The sequence below is a fragment of the Salvelinus fontinalis genome, chromosome 28 (genome assembly GCF_029448725.1).
Source record: "Salvelinus fontinalis isolate EN_2023a chromosome 28, ASM2944872v1, whole genome shotgun sequence".
In the NCBI taxonomy this organism is placed as follows: Eukaryota; Metazoa; Chordata; class Actinopteri; order Salmoniformes; family Salmonidae; genus Salvelinus; species Salvelinus fontinalis.
In genome coordinates this window covers 18917374-18938876 of record NC_074692.1, presented here as the reverse complement: position 1 = coordinate 18938876, position 21503 = coordinate 18917374, and the positions used below count along the sequence as shown (strand labels likewise).

At 40.2% G+C, this 21503-nt stretch overlaps 1 protein-coding gene and 1 long non-coding RNA gene across 2 annotated transcripts; both read right to left on the bottom strand.

Annotated features, from left to right (window-relative positions):
- Positions 1 to 11519: 11519 nt before the first annotated feature.
- On the bottom strand, positions 11520 to 14755 carry LOC129826318 (uncharacterized). Its single transcript, XM_055886905.1, has 2 exons — positions 14679 to 14755; positions 11520 to 14576 (listed from the first exon to the last, which is right to left on the bottom strand). Exon 2 carries the CDS (start codon positions 13900 to 13902, stop codon positions 12802 to 12804), a length of 1101 nt encoding a protein of 366 aa, XP_055742880.1. The 5' UTR covers positions 13903 to 14576; positions 14679 to 14755; the 3' UTR covers positions 11520 to 12801.
- A 13-nt stretch (positions 14756 to 14768) lies between these two features.
- On the bottom strand, positions 14769 to 15554 carry LOC129826317 (uncharacterized). The gene is made up of 3 exons (XR_008755015.1): positions 15401 to 15554; positions 15090 to 15198; positions 14769 to 14980 (listed from the first exon to the last, which is right to left on the bottom strand). It is a non-coding gene; the product is annotated as an uncharacterized LOC129826317 (long non-coding RNA).
- Positions 15555 to 21503: the final 5949 nt, after the last annotated feature.

Below are 21503 nucleotides of genomic sequence, written 5' to 3'. Positions count from 1 at the left end.
CTAGCTAAATCGACATAAATGTTTAATGGTTTTCGACCTGTCCCCAAATGTATAAGTTGGTTCAGAGTTCGTGTTGACATTTCAACCTGCGTGTCCTGAACGCATCTGGTGTGGGTGGACAAAATCGACATGGACGCACGCACGCGAGCGGTCTGGTCAGCATATTAGGCATTTGTGAAAATTCTATAACGATGTAGAGTGGGAAAACGGCCGTGTGTTTGGACAATTAATGGACACTGCAGTAAATAAAACATCGAACTTGTCCAGGACCGTGCCATAGCCAATCAGATCTACAGTAGGCCTATATACTAATAAACCATTTGCCACATGGGCCTGCCATCATTCCCTTTGAACTGGACTGTGTGTTTACAGGCAGTAGCAACAGCACGACTTTAGATCATTAGATCACAAAAAAAATACACAAATGTATTTCTGCAGATATGTAAATACAATAGGAGTCCTCTTTTTAATTTTTTAATTTTTAATTTAACCTTTATTTAACTAGGCAATTTGGGATCTTACATTTGGGAACACAGTCCTTCCTATTGATCAAACAATCATGAAAAGGTAGGCTCTCTTTCAGTTGCTTATGCACATCAACAACTAACGCTAGCCAGAGCAAGTTAGTTGAACTTTGGGAAACAGGTAATTCATATGTTTACTAAAGTAACGTTAGTTACATGGTTTGTCATTAAATGTATTAGAATAGACACACTTCTAATATCCGTACATTATTGACCAGTGACTGGCAATTTAAAGGACGTTAGCTTAGTTGACTGGTTTTGGTGTCAGACTCGGTAGCCAAATGGAATGAATCGCAAGACTGCATGCATGTAACGTTACAGCTAGCCACTGCCAGCCGTAGTGAAAGATTTGACTGTATGTTTGCCCAGAGTGAGTGTGAGTGAGTTTGCACATGTCCTCACAGGTGATGAGGAGGCACATTATGGAGAAGCTCCTGCACAGATTGCAGCAGGCCATGCAACACCTTCTTCTGGATCTTGATTACTTACAGTTTGTCTACACCATTGAGATTATATTTATCAGCTCACTAGCAAATCAAGTAGACTTGCCTCGAGGTAGTGCAGGGTCTCTCCAACCTTTATAGTGTAGTTAATGCTGAAATGGAAGAAATATGTGCACCATCAATTGTTGTTGATGAGTTGCATGGAGAAATTGGACCTCCTTTTAAACTGTCAGAACAGCACCTTTGACAGCTGTTTGAAATGGATCTGCCTGTACCTTGCATCGCCAAACTGCTTGGCATCTCAACACAAACTGACCAATGCAGAATGCAGGAATACGGTATCGTAGTGAGGGGAACATAAAGCCAAATGATAGATGAGGAGCTGGACAATCTGGTGGCCACAATCAAGTCAAGTTCACCACAATTAGGATGGTGAGAGAACGTCTGAACGTCTGAAAGCACTGGGTCATCGAGTCCAGTGGACCCGAGTATCGGACTCAGTTTATCGTGTAGATGCTGCAGGAATACAGGAAAGAATGCTCTGTTCGGGGTCCTCTTTCCCTCATACATGTGGACACCAAACAGAAGTTGATCAGGTAAGCTTAGACCCCCTTCAGTTCGGGGGTACACATTTAGTCATGTAACTCATAGCCCATACAATGCTGCCTATGTTATATTTTACCGCAAAATGGCTGATTTGGCAAGTATACAAAACTGTCCAAAATGGTCTTTCAACAGATATGGCTTTGTAATATTTGGTGGTATAGACAGCTTCTCAAGAAAGGTAACCGATTGATCTCCCATCGTAATGTTTGTCTGACTCAATGTGGATCATCTAATATTTACTTATTTTTTTGTATGATACAATCAGATTCATAATGATATCCTACAAAATCAAATCAAATGTTATTTGTCACATACACATGGTTAGCAGATGTTAATGCGAGTGTAGCGAAATGCTTGTGCTTCTACTTCCGACCATGCAGTAATATCTAACAAGTAATCTAATAATTTCACAACAACTACCTTATACACACAAGTGTAAAGGAATGAATAAGAATATGTACATAAAAATATATATGGATGAGCGATGGCAGAACGGCATAGGAAAGATGCAGTAGATGGTATAGAGAACAGTATATACATTTGAGATGAGTAGTGTAGGGTATGTAAACATTATATAAAGTGGCATTGTTTAAAGTGACTAGTGATACATTTATTACATCCAATTTTTTATTATTATCATGTACCTCGGTGCAGCAACCAATAACAAAGCCTCAACTGCCATTTGTTTCTTCCTGGAGTCTGTAGAGAAGCATGACTTTCCATTAAAGTAACAGCATCATTCCCTAAGTAGTGCTGTGTGGAATCAGGCATTTGTATATGGACACCGGTGGTTGCTTTGTATATGGTCTCGAATTAGACCATGTGCCAGGTCTGCCTGAGGCCTTGTCTATCAAGACAAATATATATTTATGTTGACCAAGTTTGACCAAATAGAAGAGCGTGATTGAATTACACCTTGAATTATAATGAACAGTTGTCTTGACTATAATCCTAGTGTCTGTCTGTATGTCAACATCTAGGGTGAGAGCTTACCAAGGCATGGAGAATGTGGACATCGCAAGATGCATGTTTCATGTTCGTGGTTGTGGCAGGGGAAGCTTTATCTCTGGTAAAAGTGTTCGCAATCAACAGTAATTTCCACCACTTTGTGTGTGCTGAATACATAGATTATGACCACATATTATTGAAATTTGAACGGTGCTATACTTTCTAGAGTCTAGTTAGGCAGGTGGCTTATACCTAAATTATAATTCCTGCACTGAGTAGATTATGTGTTTCATGCATGACTGGAGATGAAATGCTTTGCAAAAGAGTGCGCTATTCAATCAAGGAGTGCCTTATAGACCACGATTCCATTAAAAACATTTAGGCAAGTAAAGTCATACCTTATAAAATAATGACAGCTGTGATGGAAAAGGTTTTGGTAAAATTTGATAAATACCGACAAATAATTTATTTGTTGGATATGGTACAACCTTTTGCAAAAAATGGCGGTGGAAATGCCTTTATGCGCAAATATTGATATAATAACCATCATATCGAATTAAACTTAGTCACGTCTTGTGGTTCTCCCACTATGCCTCGGGAAACCATGGAGTTTATTAGGCTACAGATGAAATAAATGATGAACTTCACAGGGTGGTGAAAGTGCACAGTGATCTTGATGCTCTTTTCCAATAGATATTTAGGGTCTTATTCTGGTGACATGATGATCGATACTTGGCTGCCATTTGACAAATAAAAATAATCTCATTCTTATCCATAATAATCTCATCATGTAGACTAGCCTACCCACACAGTCTACATTGCGTGAAGTTGTTGTATCTGCAAGCTGTTAGCTAGTGGGCACGTTTGCTATTTAATGCAACCATTTGTTAAAAAACCTTTGGGAGAGTTGAAAATGTGATGGATTTTGTGTAGAGTACGTCATCACGCACTGATTTTGTATCTTCAACAAGTCCGTTTGGTGGAATCACCACTGTTGGGCAAATTTGCATATTTTCTTTAGGCCGACTTTATAATATTTGCATGAAAATTTGAATTGAAACCTAGCTATAGAATCCAATGTCAATTTAATCTCTCAGGTGCATTGACAACTATTTAGAAACCGTTAAATTCATCAGGAGACGGTGAAGTAGAAATGCAACGTGCTTTAGAATACTTTGACCAATTACATCTTCTTATGCTCAGAAAGGTTAAAATAATAGTAATGAGTTGTGTAGAACAGAGGACTGGGTATGATGTTGAATGTTATGTTGCTTCAAATGTTCTCTCATATGCTTACAGGTTTGAACAGTTAATGCGGAACGTGTGGATGACCGTGTCAAACATATTTTACAATGTCCTACACAGTTGTCAAACAGCCTTCACCTATTCTGGGCGCACTGTATTCCTCCCGCGCCTCCAAGCAGACAGACACCTTTACTAATGGATGGGATAAACATTCTTTGCACACCGAGCAAAATCTGACCCCCAATCAGATATGGGAGATGGGACAAGCACAGAATCCTGTCACCTTTCCTGGCAATGAGGAACCTTTTAGGGATAGGGGGCAGCATTTTCACTTTGTATGAATAGCGTGCCCAAATTGAACTGCCTCCTACTCTGTCCCAGATGCTAATATATACATATTATTATTACTATTGGATAGAAAACACTCTGAAGTTTCTAAGACTGTTTACATTATGTCTGTGAGTATAACAGAACTCATATGGCAGGCCAACTTCCAAACAGGAAGTGGAAATTCTGAGGCTGGTCGATATTCAACTCATCGCCTGTTCAAGTCCCAGTAAGATATGGATCTGTTTGCACTTCCTATACCTTCCACTAGATGTCAACAGTCTGTAGAACGTTGAATGAAGCTTATACTGTGTTGTGGGGCCGGATGAGAAGGGAATGAGTCAGTGGTCTGGCAGATTGCCAGTTCCTGGTCACGCGCATTCCAGATGATATTGCCTTGCGTTCCATTACTTCTACAGACACAAAGGAATGCTCCGGTTGGAACGTTATTGGATATATATGATAACAACATCCTGAAGATTGATTCTCTACTTAGTTTGACCAGTTTATTCAGCCTGTAATATAAAATGTTTAAGTTTTCGTCCGACGTTATGCGGGACTTGTAAGAGCGTTTGGATATGTGTACTAAACGCGCCAGCAAAAGTAGCTACTTGGACATAAATAATTGACATTATCGAACAAAACAACGATTTATTGTGGAACTAGGATTCCTGGGAGTGCATTCTGATGAAGATCATCAAAGGTAAGAGAATATTTATGATGTAATTTCGTATTTCTGTTGACTCCAACATGGCGGAGAATGGCTGAGCGCCGTCTCAGATTATTGCATGCTGTGCTTTTTACGAAAGTTATTTTTTAAATCTAACACAGCGGTTGCATTAAGAACCAGTGTATCTTTAATTATATGTTAAACATGTATCTTTATCAAAGTTTTATGATGAGTATTTGTGTTTTTCACGTGGCTGTATGTAAATACTCTCGCTATTTTGGAGCCATTTCTGAACATGGCGCCAATGTAAAACCACGATTTCTGGCTATAAATATGCACATTATCGAAAAAAAAACATAAATGTATTGTATAACCAGATGTCATATGACTGTCATGATGAAGTTGTTCAAAGGTTAGTGATGAATTTTATCTCTATTTGTGGGTTTTGTGAAAGCTATCTTTGCTGTGAAAAAATGGCTGTGTTTTTTGGGATATGGTGGTGAGCTAACATAAATATATGTTGTGTTTTCGCTGTAAAACATTTTAAAAATCGGACATGTTGGCTGGATTCACAAGATGTTTATCTTTCATTTGCTGTATTGGACTTGTGATTTCATGAAATTATATTTTATTATATCCCTGTGGCGCTAGGCTAGGCTATGCTAGTCAGCATTTCTGATGACAATGATCCCGGATCCTGGATGGGTGGTTCAGAGAGGTTTTAAGTAAGGCTGCGCAAGACGTTCGATAGGCTAGTAGACTGTGGAAATAATCGTGGAGTTTATCATTGTTATAACCTAGATCCTTTATAAAATCTGGACCGTTTCTTTTCTTATGGCTTAGCAAACAAGTGGTAGCATGTGCTTTTGCACATCTCCATAACAAGGCCTATATCTGCACATACCCCCTCAATTCGAACCCTGCTTTTAACCATAAGACATCGCCACAGAAATGTATAGACGAAGGATTGCATGGTGACAGTGATTGTGTCTGTTAATCTGGTAAAGTGGGGGCGAGGTCAAATCATGACATCAGTGATTTTCAGGTCAGAGAAAGATGCCAGAGATTCCGAGTTGGATGACTGTTCAAAACAAAAATCCCAATCTGAGCTTGCTTTTTTCCCAGTTCCCAGTTGTCTTGAACGCACTGAAGTCGGAAGACAGAGATTGCTGACTTCTGAGTTGTTTTGAATGTGCCACTAGAGACCTCCAACAAAGAAAAGGAAAGGGGGATACCTAGTCAGTTGCACAACTGAATGCATTCAACTGAAAGGTGTCTTCCGCATTTAACCCAACCCCTCAGAATCAGAGAGGTGCGGGGGGCTGCCTTAATCGAAATCCACGTATTCGTCGCCTGGGGAACAATGGGTTAACTGCCTTACTCGGGCAAAACGACCAAAACCTTTATCTTGTCAGCTTTGGGAATCAATCTAGCAACCTTTCGGTTACTGGCCCAACACTCTAACCACTAGGCTAGCAAGAAGCCCTCGCGTTTGTATTGATGCGAGAAATAGGCATATCTACACAGTAATGGTGGCTGTGATATCAACTAGCCTAATCATTTTTGCATTGAGGTGATAGGCCTATTTTAGCTAAATCGACAAATAAAATTGAGGAACTAAACAGACACTTAAACTAACACGTAACGTGTAACTCATGAAGACATTTTCAAAGGCGTTCATGGCAAGATCATTCATAATAAACTGACACGTGACGTATCAGTGACACGTTACGCGACGTGAACACTACGTTTACTTAACGTGTACGTGTCACGTGACATGAACGTGTCGGCAGTTTGACACCTTAGAAACAAACTTGTCTCCATTAACAGTCTGTTAATTCATGTAGTTATTTTATGGCACTAGGAAGGCGTTGGGTTACAGGAGGCTGAAGAAATTCGGCTTGTCACCAAAAGCACTCACAAACTTCTACAGATGCACAATCGAGAGCATCCTGTCGGGCTGTATCACCGCCTGGTACGGCAACTGCTCCGCCCACAACCGTAAGGCTCTCCAGAGGGTAGTGAGGTCTGCAGAACGCATCACCGGGGGCAAACTACCTGCCCTCCAGGACACCTACACCACCCGATGTCACAGGAAGGCCATAAAGATCATCAAGGACAACAACCACCCAAGCCACTGCCTGTTCACCCCGCTACCATCCAGAAGGCGAGGTCAGTACAGGTGCATCAAAGCAGGGACCGAGAGACTGAAAAACAGCTTCTATCTCAAGGCCATCAGACTGTTAAACAGCCACCACTAACATTTAGCGGCCGCTGCCAACATACTGACTCAACTCCAGCCACTTTAAAAATGGGAATTGATGGAAATTATGTAAAAATGTACCACTAGCCACTTTAAACAATGCCACTTAATATAATGTTTACATACCCTACATTACCCATCTCATATGTATGTACTGTACTCTATATCATCTACTGCATCTTGCCATCTTTATGTAATACATGTACCACTAGCCACTTTAAACTATGCCACTTTATGTTTGCATACCCTACAGTACTCATCTCATATGTATATACCGTACTCTATACCATCTACTGCATCTTGCCTATGCCGTTCTGTACCACCACTCATTCATATATCTTTATGTACATATTCTTTATCCCTTTACACTTGTGTGTGTATAAGGTAGTAGTTGTGGAATTGTTAGGTTAGATTACTTGTTGGTTATTACTGCATTGTCGGAACTAGAAGCACAAGCATTTCGCTACACTCGCATTAACATCTGCTAACCATGTGTATGTGACTAATAAAATTTGATTTGATTTGATTTGATTTGATTACTTGGTGAAAGGTATCAGTAGCTTCACAAGGCATAATTCTGGCATAAATCACCCCCCATAGATACAGGCCTAAATTCAGCCAAGGCAACAGTACCACCATGGGGATGTCGCCTAACATTGAACGTCTGACTGACATGACATGATACCAAAGCCTTACTAACGTTTGTGTGACGCCTGCGTGTTAATGAAAGTCATACAATGCATAGTTTATATTAAATATCAACCATAAATGTTAGAAACGTACCGTTTTTCCCATGCAAGCCGACATTCTGATGTAACCACCTTGAGCTATAATGTATTTCATGTTATCACTTATGGCCTAGAAAAGATGATGTCCAATCTATAGGTAATCTGTCTTCCCCTCAACAGCTCATGGGATGGTATGTCATCTTATCTCGCTGTATACACATCTAAACATTGTTAGCCAATCACAGACTGTTTTGATACCAGTTCCCAGTAGCCTATATCAGACAACCAATAAGAGTTGTGTCCGTGGCATTCAGTCGAATAGACGATTTCATAGGCTTTCCCAGAGGATCCGTGCTATTCGGAATCCTTGGAATGTCCCCAATCAAGTACAAACGTAAAATAGTTTGGTTCAGTTTAGTTTTAGGGTTCAGGGTAGGGACGTCCCAAGGAATCCGGATAGCAGTGACCGTTCATAGAGTGAGAGACAGGCACGGTATTTGAGACATTCCTTATTTATTTTTTTACAAGTTGCAGACACAATTTTCGAGAGTGTCTGCTCCATATAGTTTCCTCAGAGACAATGAAAATAATTATGCTATATTTATTAAGTTGTGATATCATTAGGAAATATTTAGGCCTACTGTGTTAAAGGCAATTTTGGTTATTTGAAAATTATTTATTTTTGCTGTGTTGATAACGTATTGTCGAAGGCACGTAGGCAATATTATTTACTGTGTCGATAGGGGAGTAGGCTAGTGTACAATAATAACGTAATTTGATATGCTAGTATGATTTCTTTCATGGATGAATTCAATTGTAAATGAAAATATACACATGTGGTGCTACAGGATGTATACATATTTTACACTGTAATACAAAACCCTTACATGCCATTGTGTGCTGGAGCTATGGGTTTATTTTTCCACTGTCACTAGGTCTAAACATTCACACTCAAACTGAATTGAATGGGGGATGCATAATTACTTCTCACTGAAGAAGGGTAACAAGGTACAACATACAACTTCGATTGAAGACCTAAAATCATGTCTGACAAGACCAATGAAATCATAACGGTATCCTAATATAGTGAGGATACAGGTGTAGACTATTCTACAATAATGTAACTAACTATGTGTGCTAGTATTATTTATCTAATTGGTCAATTAAATTGTAAATGTGGATGGGTAAGCTACTTCATTCAATGATTACGGTATTGTACAAGGTAGATACAGGAGTAGCCTATAGTCTACACTAATAATGTAATTGAATGTACTGTAGTATAATTTATTTCATTGATGTATTAAATTGTAAATGGGGATAGGTAGGCTACTTTATTCAGTGAACACTGAATGTCTTGCTATCTCTGGGAGTATGTTAATGAAGGCTTTTCAGCTGTTGAACTATGGCAATGTCAAATATATTTCTAAATGTATCTTTCTTTTAGTCAAGAAGATGTGATGAGCCAGAGCAACCAATCAGCATCACTGCGGCTGTTCAACCCACCGCCCCCACTGCTCTCCCGCCACAAGTAACCACATCCTCTTCTCCTGTTGTACTACTTTGCCGCCACACTTAAAAGGACTGTACATACCCCTGTGCCCATCTCAGTGCAACACGATCTGTCCATGGCCTCAGCTGGACCCCCTAAAATGTGAGAAATGTAAACAAGATGCAACAGTAGTGTGTGTGGATGGGAAAGACGTGTGATGTGCCTCTGTGTCAATGTTGAAATGCCATAAATGGTAGATGGCTAAGGAGATAGTGATGAGAGAAAGCGTACAGTAAGAAAATAAAGACCTCTGGATCTAAAATGAGTGTTGGGTGCCCTCTTGTGTCTCCTTTTTGTCCGTTTGAGGATACTACAGTCACCCCTTGGAACTGCTATTTAAGTCTGAGCAGAGCAGTCTATTTAAGTCCTGTGAGGACAGCAGAAGAATCCTTTTAGGTTCTAAATAGCACCTTTTTCTCTGAGTTTAGGCCTATATTGCAGTGGTGGTTCTGTGGTTTCTGTAAAAGAAAATTGGTGGTGGAGAGTTAAGATAATCAGAAATACTATGAAACATCCCCACTTTTAGCACACATTTGCAAGCAGGAAAAGTAACCTTCTATGCGTGCTGAGGCATATGTGAACACATTGACAGGACCGACAAAAAAATACATACTCGCATGCAAACAATAGATAATAAAGAAATGTACAAAACAATGAAATTTACAAAAGTTGTAAATGTTATGAAATAAAACTTGATGATCAAGTGTAGCAGATTGAATTGCATTAACCTCTCTAGGATATGTGGGATGGTAGCATCCCACTTGGCCAAAATCCAGAAAAAATGTAGCGCGCCAAATTCAAATATATTACTATAAAAATCAATCTTTCATGAAATCACACATGAAAGACACCAAATTAAAGCTACACATGTTGTGAATCCAGCCATGTCTGATTTCAAAAAGGATTTACGGGGAAATCACACCAAACAATTATGTTAGCTCAGTACATAGCCACAGAAAAACACAACCATTTTCCCAGCAAAAGATAGTAGTAACAAAAACCAGAAATAGAGATAAAATGAATCACTAATCTTTGAACATCTTCATCAGATGACACTCATATGAAATCATGTTACACAATACATTTATGTTTTGTTCGATAAAGTGCATGTTTACATTGGCGCCATGTTCAGAAATGCCTCCAAAATATCCGGAGTAATTACAGAGAGCCACGTCAAATAACAGAAATACTCATCATAAACTTTGATGAAAGATACATGTTTTACATATAATTAAAGATACACTTGTTCCTAATGCAACCGCTGTGTCAGATTTAAAAAAAACTTTACGTGAAAAGCACACCATGCAATAATCTGAGACGGCGCTCAGATAGTAACAACATTTCTCCGCCATGTTGGAGTCAACAGAAATTACATCATAAATACTCCCTTACCTTTGATTATCTTCATCAGAATGCAGTGCCAGGAATCCTAGTTCCACAATAAATTGTTGTTTTGTTCGATAATGTCCATTACTTATTGGTAATTAGCTAATTTTGCTAGCATGTGTAGTGCACGTGTCCAAACGCTCGCGCAGATGCAGGCAAACATCAGACGAAAACTTCAAAAAGTTATATTCCAGGTCAAATAAACTGGTCAAACTTAGTAGAGAATCAATCTTCAGGATGTTGTTATCATTTATATCCAATAAGGTTCCAACCGGAGAATTCTTTTCAGTCTCTATAAGTAATGGAACACAAGACGATATAATGAGGAAAGCGCGTGAGCAAGAACTGGCAATCTGCCAGACCACTGACTCATTCCCCTCCCATCCGGTCCCACAACACAGCATAAGCTTCATTCCACGTTCTACTGACTGTTGACATCTAGTGGAAGGCGTATGAAGTGCAAACAGATCCATATATTACAGGGAATTTGAACAGGCGATGACTTTAACAACGACCACTCTCAGAATTTTCACTTCCTGTTTGGATTTTTTCTCAGGTTTTTGCCTGCCATATGAGTTCTGTTATACTCACAGACATCATTCAAACAGCTTTAGAAACTTCACAGTGTTTTCTATCCAATAGTAATAATAATATGCATATCTTAGCATGTGGCACAGAGTAGGAGGCAGTTCACTATGGGCACGAAATTCATCCAAAAGTGAAAATGCTGCCCCCTATACCAACGAAGTTAACAGAAGTTACCGTGTATCAACATTGTAAAGTCGTGGCCAAAAGTTTTGAGAACGACACAAATATTAATTTCCACAAAGTTTGCTGCTTCAGTGTCTTTATATATTTTTGTCATATGTTACTATGGAATATTGAAGTATAATTACAAGAATTTCATACGTGTCAAAGGCTTTTATTGACAATTACATGAAGTTGATGGAAAAAGTCAATATTTGCAGTGTTGACACATTTTTTCAAGACCTCTGCTATCTGCCCTGGCATGCTGTCAATTCACTTTTGGGCCACATCCTGACTGATGGCAGCCCATTCTTGCATAATCAATACTTGGAATTTGTTAGAATTTGTGGGTTTTTGTTTGTCCACCCGCCTCTTGAGGATTGACCACAAGTTCTCAATGGGATTAAGGTCTGGGGAATTTCCTGGCCATGGACCCAAAATATCGATGTTTTGTTCCCTGAGCCACTTAGTTATCACTTTTGCCTTATGGCAAGGTGCTCCATCATGCTGGAAAAGGCATTGTTTGTCACCAAACTGTTCCTGGATGGTTGGGAGAAGTTGCTCTCGGAGGATGTGTTGGTACCATTCTTTATTTGTGGCTGTGTTCTTAGGCAAAATTGTGAGTGAGCCCACTCCCTTGGCTGAGAAGCAACCCCACATATGAATGGTCTCAGGATGCTTTACTGTTGGCATGACACAGGACTGATGGTAGCGCTCACCTTTTCTTCTCCAGACAAGCTTTTTTCCGGATGCCCCAAACAATCGGAAAGGGGATTCATCAGAGAAAATGACTTTACCCCAGTCCTCAGCAGTCCAATCCCTGTACGTTTTGCAGAATATCAGTCTGTCCCTGATGTTTTTCCTGGAGAGAAGTGGCTTCTTTGCTGCCCTTCTTGACACCAGGCCATCCTCCAAAAGTCTTCGCCTCACTGTGCGTGCAGATGCACTCACACCTGCCTGCTGCCATTCCTGAGCAAGCTCTGTACTGGTAGTGCCCCAATTCCGCAGCTGAATCAACTAGGAGATGGTCCTGGCGCTTGCTGGACTTTCTTGGGCACCCTGAAACCTTCTTCACAACAATTGAACCGGTCACAACTGCTTACAGAGTTACAGGTCTTGGGGTGCCATGTTTCAATTTTGTGTTTTTTGTAACAGTAGGCCGAACGGCATGTCCTATGGCAATCCTCACAGGGTGTCAAGTTTAAGGGTTGCATTGGGCAATTTTTATCCAGACATACTGAACAGTTATAACGGCACGAGTGCCCCCCCCATTCGGGTATAGCCGGTATGACATGATGGACACACATATGGTGCGCCTAAAAACGCTGTGATTTTAGTTACGGCATAGTAATGCTCGTTTTGCACCTAAAAGTACAAAGTCTGAGGATGTGGTTCGGGGTTGTTTTGGAATTTCAAGAGAGCTGCATTCGCTCTACTGTGGTACAAAACCACAATCTTGATATTCAGAACGTTTTCAAATTGGACTATGTCAGAGAAAGCCACAGCATCATGTATACCGAGACCCACAGCAGTTTGGAGCTCTTGAGCTTTTTGTAACGATGCTAGATCAGTACATCCAGGGCTGAGTAAATGGGCCCGCCCTATTGCAAAGCATAGCTTATTACCAGGATTGTGAACGTTTATGAGGTTGGCCCTTTTATTGCTTATGATATCTGACTGCATAAGGCTATCGAGCTTTCTTCTCTGACCACCCCCACCCTGTGGTTGACAAATTATTTGCACTACAAGCTCGATGGTCCTATCGGCTATGACGTCTAAATTTGACTGAACAAGTCGTTCTAGCAGGGCTATAAATTGTTCAAGATCTGCTTCACCATTGGGTAAAATAAGCGATACCGTGCTATGCATGCTGTCTCCACAAATTTCCAACTGTAAGAGATCCCGGGGTTCGCCATAATCTCTAGCCCTATCTAGCAGTTCGTTCAAAGTGTCCAAAATCATTACGTAAAACACAGCATAGTCAAGATTCTGATTCACCCATACGAAATTGAAAAACTGTCGAACCTCGGTATTGTTGAATTTATTTCGGTACACAACACGTACACTGCGATCAAGACCTTCCCCCTCCAGATTTGCTAGACAATTTTCCAACTGTTCAAAAACATCATATTGCGTTTCAGACTCTTCGGACAAGGGTGTTAACGGCTGGTTTAGAGGTGTATGTGTTGCAGAATTAAACCTCTGGCTCTCGTTCATCTGGGTAATTAGCGATATGAGGGCTTCGGGAATCTGTGATAACATGTTTTCATCGGACGGCCCTGACTCATTCATACGTGTAATCATTACTATGATTTCGGCTGGAATCTGTGATAATATGTTTTCATCTATCGCCATTATGTCTGTTACCCCCGCATCATTCATCTGGTTAATTATAGCTTGGAGTTCTGGCAGGATCTGGGCTAAGAGGTTTTCAATTGTCTCTCCTAGGTCTATTGGGGGCGCCATTTGGATAATTAAGGATGTGTGTTCTTGTGTTATTCTGGATTGATCTGTGTTACATATATGCTTTTAACGCCAGTATTTGCGTGTTTTAACCTGATTGTTGTTTAACATACGGGGAATCGCTCTACGCCAGAATGATATATCCTGACGGTATTGACGCTCTAGTAAACCAACCATACATCTGTGGAGCAAAACACTTCAGGATTTCAAACACTAGGTAACAGCTTTGAAAAACCTGGCTTGTTCTATTTCAGAACCGTCTGTTGCCCCCACAGAATTGGCAGAATCAAGAAGGTTGGCCGCTTCACATAACCTCAAATCGTCTACCTCGGAAATGTAATTTAAAACTTTGAAATCATCCGGTTTCGTTGTTTTATTGATGGTGGCCTGTGCGCCGAAATCCTCCGCGTGCTCTCGATGTGTATGGTCATCTGTGCCGTTATACGCTGGAGAGGAGTCTGAAATAAAATTATACATACAAAATAGGTTATTAACCCTAAAATATGTTAGATAAAAATGTCAAATACATTTCAGATATGATCCTATATATTAACAATACATTAATAAAATCCCTCAGCTTTTCTGACGAGGGTTGTTCTGAAGAATCGCTGAAACCGGGGGAGGTTGTCTTTTGTAGTCAAGAATTACCGATTCTGCCTGCCATGTAGCGCTGGAGCCTGAAAAAACATTATTTGTCCTTGTTTTAACATATTCAAGCCTAAAAATGTATAAATAATAAAAAATGTATAAATAATAATATATATATAATGGATTCACACCGTGTCCATGGAGCGCTGTCTCGTGAAGCCCTGCCCAGTAGTACTTTTTGGGAGGGGATGATTCTGAGCAGTGTATCTGGGCCCTAATTGTGCGTTGTTTGGTGGGTTAGGAATATGGTGCGCGCTGGTGGATGTTCCCGGGGGAGTTGATCGGCAGTTTAAAGCCTCTGTTCTCGGCGTGTTTGAAAAAACATTCCTACAGAAAGGTAGATTTGCATCCGAATCCTCTGATGTGTCCTCTGCTCTTCCGAAGCCGTTCAGGGTCCATATGGAGCCTGTTATCCTTCTTAGCTGTGTGTCAGCTGTAAACACATCACTTAACTTTTAATATAAGGTGCCCACATTTTTTTTGTTTTTAATGTATAAATATTATTGTGTATGGGATTATTGTACTTACGTGTACTTACTTACACAATAATGTGACGGAGTTAGGCTGCAGACGATTTGTTCCGGAGAACCACCAACAAGGTCTGTTCCAGATCGTTTATATCTCGGTGGAGCTGCGTGAATGTTTGAGAACCTACAAAACATTAGATCATATTAAAGCTATATAATATTAACTTTAGCTAATATTAACATGTTATACGTTAAGAATATGGGCCCTTGGTCCACGTTTAGAACACATATAACGCATGTTTAATATTACTATAATATCCATATTGTTCAAACAATTCCACAACAGCCAAATCTAATATATAGTATCATTTTTTTCACGAGCTCACCTTCAGAAAGCTCCATTAGGCGGGATTCCCAGATGATCTTTTTAACTGTTCAGTCCGATAACTATTCGGGGCTGCTGTCCTGCAGGTGTGTAGCTGCGCTAAAATGGTTCTAACAGAGTGGACCTTTTGTCAAAAGACTCTTTGAGAAGCTTGCGGCCTTGGCTCAAAAGTAGTGATAGTACGGAAAGAGTTTACAGAGCAGGGGGTGACGTTTTTTTTTTCCGGGCGCTATCCGGTATGCGGTATATTTGATTACAAAGGTAGTGGTTTCAAACAACAGGATTGTGGTGTAGATAAGGTATTCCCCTTTTGATATTCTACATCCTCAGGGATATAGCACCTAGATGCTGTGTCCGTTGTAAATCTATAAACCTGTGGTGGGGGCACCTTTAGGATATGCGTTGCTTTGAAATATCAATGTTTCAACCCCTGGGGTCGGTCTAGACATAGCTATTATTTCTGGGCTGTTTGACTTTTTAGACCTCACATCCTCTGGGGGGTGAGCTAAATTAGGGTTTGAAAGACCCATGTGTTAATGAATCGTAAGTGTCCGTTTTTAAAAGACACCGACACACTTTTTGTTGGGGGTAGGCATCTGTTTTGCAGGATATTGTAAACCTGGGTTTCAAACGGTCCCCGCAGAGAAAGAGAGAGAGAGAGCTTTGAGCACAGACGCATGGGTATTTTTGAACACACACTCCTCCCCTTTTTTTTTGTTTTTTTTTTTGAAACACGCACACATACACGACAGCACACGCACACACACACACACACACACACGCGCACATGGCTTTTCTCTTTATTCTCCGGGACAGAACGGGGTGAGAGTGAAAAACGAGAGAGTTCATTAAGTGGTGAGATACTGCTTTTAAAAACACCTTTATTTCATTCAAAAAATCAAGTACATACAGTTTATAACCGTTCATAATTAATGTCGCCTTTTTACTATGCCTTTCTTACAGATAAAGGCCCTGGGTAACCATCCCCATTATCTGTGTCCAATTCCCCATCAAAATGCCTGGCTCTCGTGCAAGGTCCATCAAAACTCCGTAAGTTTTTACTCCATGGGTATATAATCCGTCGGGCATTTAGATCCTGGGTATGTCTCAAGGATAGCTGCGGCCAGCGCCGTAATTGTTCACAATTTTGGAAAAGAATGTCCAGTTTATTCATAAGTGTTATGAAAATGGGATAATCCACCCATTTAAAACTAAACACAGGAATAAAAAAGTTGACATCCTTGCAGGCTATGGAAGATACATGAGAATTGACAGACTATCATATTGTTCACAGGCTAAAATTGTCACTTTGACGTCAGGGCTATAGGCCATTGAAGCGATTCTTAGGGCCTTCAGATCACTGCGGCCGCAGACCTGTTCTTCCAACGCATATCCGGGCACATTTGTACCACTCAGGGCCTGTTCAATTTTACAGAGCGCTAGCCTAATCTTAAGCCATTCTCTCATCCGCAGAGCAGGAGAAAAACTCCCAGGTTTTGCCTGATAAAGGGGTTTGGGGCCACTGTCTGTGAATATCTTTACTGTAGAATCCTCCGGTTGGAATATGTAAGACATATGTCCCTCACTCGTACCCAAAACTCCTTTAAAACATTCTGGAGCTTCACACAGAACTTCCTTGAGGCTTTGGTCACTGGGTTCATGACAAGACGAGCATAACATACCGAGAATTGGCATAGGTGTCATTTTTTGTTTAATATTCCGGGGGTTATCTTGTTTAGTCTTACCCATGTATTGTTCCGGGCTTTATAAGGCATCTGCAAAGCCCAATACCCCAGGACATTCGTGTTTCATAGACAACAACCCTGAGGGCAATAAAATAGGGGGGGGCTTACTCTTTGAAATGCTTACTCTTTGAAATGTTCATCCCCCCACCCCGTTCAAAGAGGACCCTAGACATCAAGCATCATGACAACTTCAAAGACATTATAAACCTTTTTTCGCACTCGTTCTAAGCCGTGAGAACAGGAACAGGATGCACCTAATATAACCACATGGTCACTTTCCTGCCAGAATGTCCTGACAGGAAGCCCAAATATGGGTGTGCACACGTCATCATGACATAGGGTCATAAATCAGACTTTTGACGTGCAACATCTACTTTATGGAGGGTACTATGGTGTTGAATGCTGTTCATTGACTATAGCTCAGCATTCAACACCATAGTACCCTCCAAGCTCTTAGGGCCACCCCCAGGTGGTGAAGGTAGGAAAACAACACCCCACTTCGCTTATCCTCAACAATGGGGCCCCACAAGGATACGTGCTCAGCCCCTTCCTTTACCTCTTGTTCACCCATGACTGCGTGGCCACGCAAGGCTCCAACTCAATCATCAAGTCTGCAGACGACACAATAGTAGGAGGACTGATTATCAACAATGAAGAGACAGCCTACAGGGAGGAGGTGAGGGCCCTGAACGAACCAGAGGTAACTTATTTCCGGGCTGGCGAGCTCTATGAATGTGGTGCTAACAAGGTAAATCCGGGGAAAAAGTGAACATAATGAGCATGCCTGAATCATTTATGATTCCACTAATTTGCAGAAGCAGGCATGATTAGAACTTGATTAGAACATTTGATCAATGATCAAATGATCAAATGATCAATGATCAATGATCAATGCTGGAAATGTAGTAATAAGTGGGTAAATGATCATTAACAAAATAAAAAGGTGAGTTAGGCCTAAACGCTATTTCATAAATAAAAAGATGCATAAACTGCGTTTACGTGCGTGTACCCTCCACTACATCCCTGATTACATATACTTTTTACTTGATTACTTCTTTTGTGAATTTTACAATTGTCGAGTAACTGTTGCAAGTGTTCTTCTTCCTATGAACAAAAATTGTGTGGTGGATATGGTAATATAAATAAAGTGGCACCAACAATGCAGCCTTATTCTTGCAAGAACAACAACAACACAGGAGCGAGACAAAAAGTGGATCCAACATAGAGAAGGAAAAACCCCCATGTTCTTCACCTGTCCCATAGATCCTAGATAACTGTAAATCTCTATCAGTGGAAATTCCATCTAGGCTCCTGACACAGCCGTAGATGGTAGATCTTGCTCATCTCATCCCAGTGTGAACCAGGTATGTGGAGTATGCTCCAGGTATGAACAGCATTGGTACCGCTGATTCAACTGCTTAAAAAAAACTTGTTTGAAACAAATGATTCCCCACCGTTTTTATTCAACCAATGCCTATAGTGGTTTGCATTGTAGGCCGCACCCATACTTGACATGTTTACTTGTTTGTCTTGGGGGAATTCATTATTATAGAAAGACTGTCATTTCTGGTTAAGCAGTCATTTTCAAATTGTGTATGATTTGTAACATGATTCAATGCCTTCAGAAAGTATTCATACCCCATGACTTCTTCCATTCTTGTTGTCTTACAGCATGAGTTCAAAATGGTTTAAACATCTACACACAATACCCCATAATGACAAAGTGAAAACATGTTTTAGAAATGTTTTCACATTTATTGAAAATACAAAAAGGCACTCGCACATCTGAGCAATCTTATTTGCAGGTGCATGGCATCAATTGAACAAGATGAAGGAAAAGGAAACCGCACACTGCTCTTGATAGTATCACCGATATTTAATAAGCTTTACGTATCGGCCACACGGCCTTCGTCAGAGCTTTTGGGATTTTTTGAAAGTTGCACCCTTATGTAGACCTGGCTCCACCCACATCCGTTCTACACATCGAAGGGGGTTGGAAGCAAAGGAAAATAAATAAGTGCTACCAAATATAACAATGTGCATTTCATAAATCTTACAAAAGTGTATAAATAAGGCGTATTGAACACTTCTGTATAATCTCAATGAGGACATAGCAAGTTCATTAGTCATTGGGTACATCATATGAAAAACGTCAGAATAATCTACAAGAGACACACATTTCATGTTCCAATTCACAGCATAACATACAAAGGCATTTCATCATTAAGTCCTTTTGGAAACAATGTCTGGAGGGTGAAAATCCAAAAACATTCTCTTTTACTCAGAGTATTATTAATATCACCTCCCCTGTCTGATATCTTAACTTTCTCTATGCCACAAAATCTAAAGGTGGAAATGTCATGCTTCATGTCATTGAAATGTACAGCGACTGGATACTCCCTGTCGTTTCTCCTGATTGAACTTTTATGTTCACTAATTCTCTGTTTAAGAGAGCGGGTGGTTTTACCGACATAACAGAGCCCACATGGACATTTAATAATGTAAATAACATGGGTGGTGGAACACGTAATAATGTCATTTATTTGGAACCGTTTTCCTGTGTGTGGGTGACAGAAATATTGACACTTCATCATGTTGTTGCACTGTGCGCATCCTCTGCATTTATAGCTACCATTTGGTAGAGGGCGTAAAAGTGCTTGGCTAATTTTCTTAAGTGGCTGGCAGTTGGCATGAACCAATTTATCGCGTAAATTGCGACCTCTCCTATACACAATACGTGGTGGATATTTAAATTCAGCCGGCAAAGCTGGGTCCGATGATAAAATATGCCAGTGTTTCTTGACCACCTCTCCCACTTTTCGCGAATTCAAAGTATATGTAGTTGTGAACATTACGGAGTGTTCTGTAGCTTTAGCGGGTCTTTTTTGTAGCAGTTCCTCTCGTGTTTTTTCCAATGCCAAGTTATGAGCTTCATCCACACATTGTGACGAATAGCCTCTTTTTAGAAACCTCATGCGCATCTCCGCTGCTTTTTCTAGATAATCATCTGTGGAGTGGCATATACGGCGCAGTCTAAAAAATTGGCTTCTTGGAAGTCCTCTTTTTAATGGCTCAGGGTGGAAGCTGTCACCCTGTAATAGAGTATTTCTGTCCGTTTCTTTTCTATATAGACTTGTAAACAAGGTTCCATTTGATTTCTCAATCCACATATCGAGATAATGAACACGTTTAGTGTCACGTTCAATAGTGAATTTGAGATTAGGGTCAATGTCATTGAGTAGTGCCATAAACTCTGACAGTTCTTCTTCAGTTCCTACCCATATACAAAAAATGTCATCAATATATCGATACCACTTAAGGACTTTATTCAAAAATGGATTCTCGTTTTCATTATTAACAAAACGTTCTTCAAAAAGACCCATATAGAGGTTCGCATAGCTCGGAGCAAAAGTAGAGCCCATCGATGTTCCATTCGTTTGGAGGTAGTATTCATCGTCAAACCTGAAATAGTTGTACGTCAAAACATATTCAGCCAACTCTAGAATGAAGTTTGTTGGTGGATATTCATTAGTATCTCTGTCTCCCAAATAGTGTGCTAGTGCTGCCAGCCCCCCCACATGGGGAATGCTGGTATAAAGACTCTCGACGTCTAATGTGACCAAAATACAGTCTTCTTTTAAACCCGTTATTGGTGAGATCTTGTTTATGAAGTCTATAGAGTCCTTTACATATGATGGCAATGATTGCACATGAGATTTAATAAAAGAGTCTACAAAGTTTGACAATGGCTCTAGCATTGAGCCTATTCCTGCAACCACTGGTCTGCCTGGATAGTTGCCTTGTTGTGTTTTAGGTTTGTGTAATTTCGGTAAAATGTATAAGCATGGACGTATGGCACATTTGCAACAAAGATATTCATATTCAGGTTTTGAGATAAGGTTGTTTAATAGGGCTTGCTCCAAATTAGAGCAAATATCCCTTTGGAACACCTGTGTGGGATCAACACTCAGTTTTCTATAGAAACGTTCATTGCTGAGTTGTCTCTGAATTTCTTCTTTATATTTTTCATAGTCTAAAACAACCACAGCACCACCCTTGTCTGCAGGTTTTATAACCAAAGATGAATCTTTCATTAATTCTTTGAGTGCCAGTTCTTCTGTTCTCGTGAGATTCTTCTGAATATGTTTTGTTTGTCTTGTATATACTGACATGGCTTCTTGTTCGACTAACCTACAATAGGTATTAATCGAGGAGTTGTTAACCATAGGACAGAATTTGCTTTTGGGCTTAAAATGGGTGCCAGTTCCTTGATGTGTTACTAGGCCCGAATCAGTGTTGTGTGAAAACACATGCTTAAGTTTAATCTTGCGAAAGAATTTAAACAGATCTACTTTCGTA